The sequence below is a fragment of the Semicossyphus pulcher genome, unplaced genomic scaffold (genome assembly GCF_022749685.1).
Source record: "Semicossyphus pulcher isolate SPU_LCO1_2020_fin unplaced genomic scaffold, fSemPul1.0.p SCAF_10, whole genome shotgun sequence".
In the NCBI taxonomy this organism is placed as follows: domain Eukaryota; kingdom Metazoa; phylum Chordata; class Actinopteri; order Labriformes; family Labridae; genus Semicossyphus; species Semicossyphus pulcher.
Genome location: NW_027211604.1, coordinates 14928757 through 14940411, shown reverse-complemented (window position 1 = coordinate 14940411; position 11655 = coordinate 14928757). Strand labels below are relative to the sequence as shown.

At 41.2% G+C, this 11655-nt stretch overlaps 1 protein-coding gene across 2 annotated transcripts in view; it reads right to left on the bottom strand.

Moving 5' to 3' along the window:
• Positions 1-5076: 5076 nt before the first annotated feature.
• LOC138594447 (replication protein A 70 kDa DNA-binding subunit-like) overlaps positions 5077-11655 on the bottom strand; it is a 50154-nt gene continuing 43575 nt past the window's right edge. For both annotated transcript variants that reach the window (XM_069665537.1, XM_069665546.1), the window contains one exon: positions 5077-5767. In XM_069665537.1, the coding sequence (XP_069521638.1) occupies positions 5666-5767 (102 nt within the window). In that variant the 3' untranslated portion in view covers positions 5077-5665. The remainder of the gene's footprint in view (positions 5768-11655) is intronic.

Here is an 11655-nt window from a genome sequence, read left to right as displayed (position 1 = left end):
ATGTTAGCTGACCTTGTTGCTAGGTGCTCTGCTTGTTCTAAGAATACGATTCTGTCAGAGTTCATCATGAACAAAGTTTTCAACAGGTTTTTACTTAAAGTGGTAAAAACACTGAATAAAGTTCATGTTTAAACTCCGGAGCGGGGCCAATTATCTCTAACTTTAGCTCAACTTATTTCTAGGTACTCTACTTGTTCTAGATAGGAATCCTAAAATGCTCATCATTCAAAAAGTTTTTAAACATTTGTTATTAAAAGTGGTTAAATCACTGAATAAAGCAGTTTCACAATAAAAATTAGTCTCTCTGACTTGTTTTACAAAAGAGGTGCGAGAGAATCTGCATAAGGATTTGATATCATGACATCATGATATATTGACATCATGTTGTCGACATGACAGCTCCCTGAAAGTGAAGCCAATTATTTCGAGCGCCCCCTGCTGACTGGCTGCAGTATAGGTCATAAAGCCCGCCTCCTCCATGTTAACAGATGGGACATGAGTCAAACTATAAAATCAAAATACACATCAAATACATTTTTCTCAAACATGGTTTCTGTCATTATAGTTAGTTCTTATCATGCTGATTTACGACCAAGTGTTAATTTTGAAAAGTTTAGTTTTAATTAGTTATTTGATGCTGTAACAAGGATGATTGACAGCTCTGTTGACATATACGGCTCCTGCAGCCGATCTGTTTTGGATTAGCAGAGTGGAGGAGGAACAGTGAGAGGAGACGTAACTAAGACAATCACTACTAGGGATGCACGATATTATCGGCACGTTATAGGTATCGGCCGATATTGGCTTAAAACACGCCAATTTCTGCAGATATAATTAACCGATAAAATAATGGGCTGCTGCATACTTGATTAAATGCCCGACCTTGGCGCAATGTCCCCGGCGCGAAGAAGACCTGCACGGCGCAGCGTGATGACCTCATGTGCGTCTACCTGCAGCATGAGAGAGTTAGAAGCCAAAATGTCCGTGGTGTGGAAGTTTTTCAAAGTGTCTGAAATAGAAAGCAAAACTGCTGTTTGCAATGACTGCTCAGCTGCGGTGATGCGAGGAGGAGCCAAGGCAAAGTCTTTCAACACTACAAACTTGATTAACCATCTCAAGACCCGTCACCCCGACCGTTGTAACAAATGTGATAAGAGTATCACCATCATACTGTACGCTGATTCCAATACAGAAGAGATTTGATCTCTGCAATTAGGTGTGCGGGAAAATAATATTGGTATCGGTAATCGGCTAAATGAGTTGTAAAATATTGGCATATCGGATATCGGCAAAAAATCCAATATCGTGCATCCCTTATCAATACAGTCATTGAAGTTTACATATCTGTGAACGTCTGCTTCAGACCAACACAAGAAGCTTTTTTGCTATTGAATGCGCCGACATCGGTAAGTTAAATGTGTGTTTCGGGTAGCGGTCAATACAGACGCTCCACCAGCTGACCTGTACTGTGCAGACTCTGGCTCGGGGGTGTTTTGGCTTCACTTTTGTACAATGAGAGGTGACGGGGAAACGTATATCTTTTTATACAGTCATTTTCTTTTAGACTCTCGCACAGCTATTCTTTTGGTACTTGATATTGGCTGGTTTACAAAAGAATCACAATTGTATCAGGAAGAGAAGAAAAGGTATCAGAACATCTCCTGTTATATGAATTTAGTGGTTGGCAACATTGTGTTATTCACAGTATATTTCCTCTGAACTTCCCCCTGACTAGAGGCCTTATCAGCCCAAGTGATTGTAAACACCAGTGTGGGTGTGCAGGGCCTTGACGTGCAGGCATCCTTTAAATGGTACGGAAACTGTATCGGAATGCCAAATGTGTGAAATACCTCAATGACTGTGTTATTCAAGTGTTACACCTACAGTACGTGTGTCAGAAGCCTGCATCTACTGGTCGCCCATTCAACGTACACTTACCGATCACTGCACTGCTCCGTCGCTCAAGGTTCCTCTTATGCTGGAAGAATAAGTCAGAGCTAAAATAACTCAGTCTAGATGTTTTTCTAAGAACTATGATTGGAGTGCAAACATTATAAAAAAAATTCTTAGAATTATGAACAAAATCTCCAGTCGGAAAAGGCCGTACAAAGGAGGACTGCACTGGTTCACTTGCAATTTTCTCTCTCTCTCTCTCACTAACACACACACACAGACAGGAAAGCTTAACTGAAGTACAGTGTGTTTTAAGATAAGACTGCGGTCAGATAGACTGTGATCAGGGCTACGACCTGTGCGATAACAGCAGCTCATTTCCATCCGCTGTCCTTGTAGCCGCACACACACTGAGCAGATAGAGACAAACTGCTTATTCACCAGACTGGAGGTCCCACGTTCCCTAAAAGAAGATACCAGGAATTCAGTTCACCACTGCTTAGCACATCACATTCAGATAAAGTTCTCAGAGGATAATACAAAAAAATGTATTTCTCTTAATCTCTTCACTATGTCCTCCTCTGTCCCATAATGCCTTGGGGTTGTTCAGGGCTGCAGCAGGCCGACGCGTCTCCATCTTAAGTCTCAATCACTAGCAAGGCTTTAAGTTGGAAATGACTTTCTGATCTCACGGACTCTTTTTTGATTTGTTGAACAGAACAGTTTCACTTTCTGCACTTGCTTATGCCAGCAAATTAAAAAAACTTCCTGGTTTTCTGACCTGTTGAAGATTCAGAGTAAAGTGGATCTCAAAATGAGGCACCATGTGAATAGTTCGAATTATTTGAGACCATTTCCATTTGTTCATCAGTCACACAAAAAAGCAATTTGGCTCTGTGCCTTTGGAGGACGCTATCCGCTTCTTCAATGGACCCTGGAAAACTTGCGCCAGACTATATAAAATGCGTCATCTGGCGGAGGACAGGGATCTTGCTAAACTACACTTCCTCAATCTAGGACGCCCGCCTCTGATGTCATGTCTCGTTCATAATTGTCAAGTTTGAAATGTAGACTACAGACCTGAAGATTTTTTGGACGATCCACTATATATATTCTGGTCGTATTTCAGATTCTGTACCGCTCTGAGCCATTGCCTGCAGCAAAAGTCTCTCGCCGGGCCGTTCCTTTCAGAGGGACGGGCGCAATGCACGCTGGGTGTTGTAGGAATGTAGAATGGGCGAAACCATGAGCTGTTTGTACGACTTTCTCCACAGCAATGGCGCCAATTTCTAATATTATTGCTTCTATCGATTACAGAGAACACCAGCTTTGACTGTGGCTTTTTCTAGGGGCGAATTGCTCCTTTAATTGATTTCCTTTCTGGTTTGTGATGCTGTCTGTATAAGTTACAGTTAGGCCACTATATGATTGTGTTCTCATTAGACAGACATTATTAGAGGCTTCGGACAGTCACAACAAAAAGAAAACAAGTGAGACACAGACAATGAAAAGTTAAGAGAGAGGTGACATAGGCATGACAAGACCAGTGTGTGTGTCTTTAATCTCCACATGCAGCACGATGGGCGGCAGGCAGGAGACGGTACTGATGGCGCTCTGAGTGAGAGGAGCAGGCGGCCTGCTGCCAACATAAATCAGTGTCATGCCCTTGAGCCACACCTTTGTGGAGAGGCACGACATGAAGCACTGTCCTTGCCTCTCAGTGTCTGAATGTATACTCACAGTGAACATAAAGCAGGGTGATATATGTGCAGGCAGAGATACGTCAAACTTCTTGAGTGATTTCCCACTTCAGTGTATAACAACTATGAGCGGTGCATTTAAGGGCAGTAAAAATCAAGTTCACCAAGTTGAACTTTAGACTTGTAATACCTCTTTAATATGGAAACAAGTCAATACTGCTTTCACTGTCATTCTGAACAAAATGATCATAAAATAGAGACAATATGTGCTATCATTATAACACAGTTTATAAGTACTCTTAGTAGTATCTACTGACATTTTCTACTGGTATCATTAACAACATAAATACAACCAGGATAAGGAGAATTGAAAGGTGGAACAACCACTAAAAACAGCTCCTGCCTACCTGAGCGCCCTCATTCAGGTCTGCACTCCATCCCGCCAACTACGCTCTGCCAATGAACGGCGCCTGATACTCCCATCACAAATGCTACTGATGATGATGACTGTAATGTTGATTAGGATATTCATGATTTAAGAAAAAAAGTACTTCTTTACGCCCTGTGCACTTCCTGTCGGCACCTGTGTCCGATCGCACTTACTGACTTTGTTCCTTCCTGTCCTGATTCTTGCTTGTGCTGCATCAATCTCTTATCCCATCGGCACCGATGAACGTGCCGGGCAGTAGGCGATAAGCGACTTCCCGTCAAGACTTCCTTTTCCGCGTGCTGCATTGTTACAGAAAGAGAAACCGTTTCTCGTGATTGACTTTAATTAACGGGACTTACCTTTGCCGAAATGTCAACATCATGATGCAGATTTGTAAGAAGTAAAAACTCAGGCTTTGTCAGGTCTGTCCTCAGGAGGAGAAGAAACGTTTAAAATGCTCGTTTGTTGAACGGAGGTCGGATCGTTCTGATGCATTCGAGGAGGTCGGGAAATCTGAACGCTGAACGGCTTTCATGACACAGGGTCAAGGGAATTCATCTCAAGTTAAACTTTTAGATCTAGAACAGATTGTTAACTGAACTTTCATGCAAATGTTTGTTTATAGCGATTAAAAAGAAGCTAAATCGTCGTCAGATGACGCTGATGGGAGCCGGGATGTCATTAAGACGGATTACATCCCGCCTGCTTTTTCTCTCTCACTGACTGTTTTTCCTGCATACGCAGCTGCCTGCTGATACGTGATTGGTCAATAGTACTCTGACCACAAGCGTAGTTCAAAGAGAACTCTCAGATGTACGTTGCTTTGGACAAAACGTAGTTTAACGAGTGATTGAAAACGATTTTTAAGGCAACTTTCCCTTCACTGCTTATGTGTGAAACACGTCGTGACAACATTTTGTTTGGCGGTGCTTTAATATCTTTGAAGGCTTTTTAGGAGGAAAATTAATTCACCGCCTTTTAAGACTTAAAGACTTATCACTACCTGCAGACGCCCTATTACAAACAAACAGTGACACATATTTAATTTGAACTTCCTTTTAATCACTCTTTTCTTGTAAGACATTTTTGGAAGCTCAGAAAACAAAGCACACAATTATTAACATAAAAAAACCTCAAACAAAGTTTAACAAGCTCTAAACATTATGAGTAGCTCAAACAAGTGCAAACACGTGCATCACCCACACCTTTTTTTAAACAACAAAAATTAAATCTGACTCATCCACATCTAACACATCTCACTGGACACCAGCAACAGATCTGAAAGCAGAGATGAATCACTCGTTAAAACAAAAGAGTTCACTGTGATCTTAGCGTGTGCAGGAAATACGTTAAAATGTATTTACACTCTAAAACAGTTAAACTCAACATAAAAGTTGTTAAAATGTCGTTAAATAAAAAGTCAGTCTTATTGCTCGAGAACCGGCCAGTTGGCACACATGGACACCTAAATATCAGTCTTTTGTTTGGCTGCCATTTAAACCTGATGAATCACTGGCCGCCCTTCTGCTGCCTCAGTCAGATACGCTGTTATCTCACTGGAAGACAAAAAGTCAAACACCAGTCAGATCAGCGGAAGACAGGTCTGATCACCAGGCAGACGTTTGGATGACTGGGACCGAGTTCACCCGGCCAGTTTGTGGATGTTGCCGAGGAGTCTCTTGCTGTACTCCTTGTGGTCGACTGGACGGACTTCCAGGACGGTTACCTTCACTCGAGCCTCATCCTGAGGAGGCAAGAAACATCGAGAGTTACGTTCGGCAACATCTGATGAAGACATCCATGTTCAGCTTTATTGATAAAAATAACAAATGTTATCAGATCATTTATTTACTAAAACTGTATTAGTATACGGGTTTAAATAGTGGCTGCTCTCTGCTAGCTGACACGACTTTCCAGCACAACTGTGTATTTTCTTATGCTAAGAGAAAGCAACTCCAGCTACAGGCGACTCCTTTTCTTCTACTCAGTTACAGCAAGGATCAGAAAGGTGGCTCCCTGAGATATGATGTGATTGGGTATTCTAAACCAAACAAATTATAGCACAACAATGTACATCCATCTCTAAACAGCAGCCAGAAGCCGGAACAAAAACCTGAAAATCAAGAACATTTCAGTTTTTAATAATCTTTGACTCCATCAGCATTTCTTTGAACTACTTCACAGCGACAAATCCCTCAACAACTCTCAGAGTTGGCATTTTTTAAAACACAGCTAGAAAAAGAACGACTCATACAACGACCCCCAGTGAGTGAATCTTCTTGTTAGGTCGGACATGCCTGCAGATTTCACAGGGGTTTAAGTTGTTGATTTTTACATGTGTTTGAGACTGTAACATTAAATGTAGTTAAACACAGTACGTAATTGTGACACTGTGAAATAACGTTGATTACTTGAGTCATGGTCTTAAACACGTTCTTTGGGGTGATTTGATTGTATTCCAAAGTTAGCTGACGTAAACAGTTAAGCGGCTTCACGCTCTGATGCATCATCTGGTGTTTCCTGGCTCCTCTTGGAAACCAGGCGAACTAATGCAACACACCCATACCTTGTATAAATGATGTTTTTCTGGGTTTGATGATTGCTGAAATATTTGGCATATTGTAATAATTAAGAATTAAAACATTGTTATTGTATTTTACCCTTTAAAGGAAATGTTGCCTAATTGCCTAAGTGTTTAAACTTTATTAAAAATATCTCGCAGCAGACCTTGCCTGTAATCGCCTCTGTAGATACAGATGATTCATTTCAGGATAACTAAACAGAACAAACTCAGAGAACCTGCCCAAAGACTCAAAGACACGATGTTACAGGCCCGGGGCTGATTATACCCAATCTGACATCCAAACATTTCAAATAAAGAGAGAAAACCATCACTGGTGAACGCAATTTGTGGAAGTCAAATTGTCTCTACCTGTAAAGGTCAACAAAAGCAGGATGTTCACTCTGTGTCTCAAACATTTGCTATATTTCAGCGAGACATCCATCCATTACCTACACCGCTTATCCTGTTCAGGGTCGCGGGGGGCTGGAGCCTATCCCAGCTGTCATTGGGCGAAGGGCGGGGTACAGCCTGGACTGGTTGCCAGTCAATCACAGGGCTGACACGTTGAGATAATCTTTCGCACTCACACCCACGGGCAATTTAGAGTCACCAATTAACCTAACAAGCATGTCTTTGGACTGTGGGAGGAAGCCGGAGACCCCGCACAGAAAGGCCCACCTTGCCCAAACCGGGATTTGGACCGGTGACTTCTAGCTGTGAGGCAACAGCGCTAACCACTGCACCACCGTATGAGACATAAAATATAAACAATAAAGCAGCAGTTTCTAATGAAGACATGAAGCCAGAAACTCATTTCCATTCTAATCACAGGTCCTATAAGAAGCGTTAATCCACAGACAATTCATTAATCAATTAGCAATTCAGCCAGCACAGCCAGCACCAAGAGTTTAACATTTGCCCATTATCTCATGTGTAACACCTCTATTAGTATTTTCAATTTGCATCTACCTGAAGGAAGAACGCAGATTAAACAACAGCGCTGAGAGAAAGGTTCCACTCCACAAAAGGTGACAACTTATAGAAGAGACTAATATTCCAATCACATCTGGAGAAAACGATTACTCACTGGCTGAACAGTCACTCCTGTTCGATAACTCAGTGCAATAATAATCAAGAATTAAACAAGATAATTTCTGGATGCCGACACACGGACAAATCATGTAGGTAAACGCCTTTGTACACATTAAATAAACAACCAACACAGCTGTTTCTGGTGCTACAACTTCACAGAGAATTAATGACAAACTCTACTGAACCAAACAGTAAATATAGACATGACATAAAGGTGAGGATCCCTGCTGAGGCAGCTGGATAATAGGGCTGTGAAGAATTATAATACACAGATGAGTAAGGCGCTGTTTAGAGGCTCAAGGTACATTTGTACGTACTTGTGTTGTCGCTCGATGGTGAGCAAAGTCTTTTGTTGGTCCACCACTTTGATCCAGACTAAATTATCTCAACAACTACTGGACGGATTGTGATGAAATGTTTGTAGGATTCATCCTCTGGGGGCCGTTAATGTCAGTCCTAAAAGACTTTGTGATCCTCTGACATTCCCTCTAGCGCCACCATGAGGTTCACATTTGTGCTTTTGCAATAAAAACACGAATTGGGTACATTCATGTTCCTCTCCGGACAATCTCATACCTCCCATCAGCCTGCTGTACTATGTATTCTATGTCTATTTATTGTCAATGGCAAAACGTCATCACTGTAACACACTGAACTAGCTGATGAACATTTAACATCAGCATGTTAGCATTCTGAAAGTAGCATGTAGCTCATGGCAGTTAGAGCTCAGAGCAACCTCACTGTGGATGTGGTCTTTTTATACTACATTAATTCATATTCAGTTTATTTGATCACTTCAGTGTTTGACAACACAACATATATGATACACTTTCTCAAACACTTAACACTGTCCATGAACAAACAGGAGCAGGAAGAAGAAAAACTCCACATCTTCACTCCATAAACTGATGAACACATTTGCTTTAATGTAGCATAAGGACTTTTGAAATATAAATACTGTATTTCATAGTTACAGAACTTTTTGATTGGGCGTGGGAAACGCAGCGTAACTCACGGTGCGATACGTGGCCCACGATAACAATAATATCACGATACAGCGATTCTGTGATAATAATATATATTGCAAGACAATCACATAACGATACATCATGATATCTGATTAACGTCTTCTTCAGCCAAAAAAACTTCGGTTCACATCACCCTCATATATATGTATACATTAAATATATATGTAAAGTAAAATAGCGATATTTGGCTACGATATTGATGATTGTATTGCCGAGTCAGGACGACGTTATATTGCCGTATCAATATTTTGTCCGACCCCTATTTTTAATGTTTCACATTTATACGTTTTCATAATAGCTCTGAAAGTGCCTTTAGTCAGGCTGAGTTAACATTCCTGTCACAATAGAGTAATCCTGGAGAGCACTTTTGACAAGCGTTTGGTTCTTATTAAAGCTCCTGTGAGGGACTTTCTGTTTGTGTTGATTTTGGCGTACTTCTTCTCTCTCTACTAATTTTGGCCTGTACATGCTTAAGTGGAGGTTTTTAACAACCAATCTCACCTTGCTTTCTTTAACAGTCATATGTATCACTCACTTAAAATTTTTGCCCTGGCAAATGTAAACAAAGACAGTTTGTAGTTCATTGCTTCGTCTGACACCTACCCCTCCACAAGCAGTTTCAGGCATTCAAAATAACTGTATAGAAATATCAGTCATGTTGCTGATGGTCTGCTTTGCTTTTGTAGCTCATATAGAGTCATCAGAATTAATTTCAGTCTGTTTCATAACCAGTGAAAAACTCCTCACAGGAATTCTCAAGTAAATTTGTGGAGCCAACCTGTTAAAAATGCTAATTGTCGGATATAACTTCAATAAGAAAGTAATAAAATAACTTCGAAATCTAGCCTAAATATAAAATACATGTTCGGTAGGTTACGTTAACCTTAGAACTTTTATAATGAGTTTTATAATGTCTTCACCTTCAGCCACAAACAATCTTAACCCTGTTTACCTGCCTTCACTCTGACATAGAAAAAAACAGACCTCAGTGTGATGTTGGCCCGGCCTGCTAAATGTGCGGATCGCGAGTGTGTCAAGTGTGTGTGTGTGTGGCTCTCAGTGGCCTGTCTGTTAACATAAGGCAGGAAAAAAAACGGGTCCCCCTCTGACACTAATGTATTCATAGAGACAAAATCAATTAGTACACGTTAGACAAACAAGCACAGTTATCTGCACACACGCTCAGAGCCCTCCTACAGACAACAGGCCCACACACACCTGTGCACATCTGTTTATACTTCAACATAATCTAATACAGTAAAAAATCACCGACTAAAAATATTGAAACAAGTCATCGGTTGGAAATCAGAAACTCTTTCCCAAAGTGTTTCAATTAAGTTGGAACGTCTGTTAAACAAATGCAAATTTGATGTTAATGTAGAAAAATGCTCTGAGTGAATTTGATCCTGCAGACCAAATCTGATCTTCACCATCATCTAAATTCCATTACCTCCACCTGCTGCAGAGCAATGCAGCCTTTATTACACTGAAATCTACAGCACACTGCAAATGCTCCCTCCTCTGAGGAGCTCAGACTCAATGAAACATCAGCAGCTGTCTTCTGTGCGTGAATCACACACTCTCAAATGAGGATATTGTTTTAATTTGACTTAATAAATGTCTGTTAAGTCACTGTCTATCACCGAATGAGGTAACACAAAGGTGATTGAGCCTTTGGCCCACTGATGAAAGCCGCTGCATTTGCGGTATTATTACAGTCTGGGTGTCTGTGGCGACTTTCGTGGAAAATAAATCACAAGCAGCGCCCAGTTAGTGACGAGTTTTCCATCACCCAGCAGTGGTTGGTCTGCCAGAGAGGGTAGGCGGAGCTAAGCGGCTGCTTTTCCGCTCTCTGCAAGTGTTGCGAGTAAACAGTAATCTACTATGGCTGAACAAACAAAGAAAAGATGGATGACTACAGATACAACTTCAACAATAAGTGAAAATCGTCAGCGAGGAAAATCAAGAGTTACAACCGGAGCCAACCGTGGACGTCACACATGCAACACTGTCTGGATATCTGGAAAATCATGAGAAGCAACAAAGACTGTTGAAGAATCAAGAATCCTGCTTGTTCAGTCTAATAACTGGTAGTTCATCTTCCTCGCACGGCACTAAAATAATAAAAACTTTAAGTTTATGTGCAGAAGTTCAAACAAACAACTTTGAATTATGATCCTGAGCACAGTTGTTCTCTCTCGAGCGTGTCCTTGTTATAAAAAATGACAAAGCACACATTTTGTAACTTCATTAATCTTGTTAAGCTCTGACGTTTCATTAAATCGTTCTATTTTTACAGAAACCCTGCGCTGGATGTCTGATCTGTTTGTCTCGTGTCACACTCACTCGTCTCCGGGAAAGAACTGAGGCAGAAAGACGCATTGAAAAACACAGACTCGCTCTCGCTGTTCGACTTTTTGGAATTCTAAGCTTTGAAAGTAAAACTTTGACGAACGCCCGCTGAAAATAAACACAGCCTTGTGTAGAGTTTGTATCTGCTCAGAGCTCGTTTTCCCTGTTGTGGAGTAATTAAATGATTCATTTTACATTGTTCCTTTAGGGCTAAACTAACCTTAGCATCTCCTTTCAATGCGACAAAAAAGTGACATTCAATCAATAAATTAACTAAAAAGTTGCAGAAACGTACTCATCAAAAGGATGTTCAAAAGGAAACGCTGACCAGAAGAGCTGATCCAAAACCTACAATGCCTACGTGCTTAGGTATACAGGGCCGTTTAGCGGAGAAGACTGTAGCCCCTTTTACACTGCCAGTTCAAGGTGGGGTTATTACGCCTCTGTTACATCTCGGTGGATTGGTGGGGCGAAGTCGTTCCGCCTCTGAGCCGGCATCGAGGTAGTAACAAGAGGCGAAATGGCTGCATGACGGCGAAGCTTCGTCACGGCGCTGTGGCGGAACATCAGTGTAAAAAGGCTCTATAGTGCCGAGGA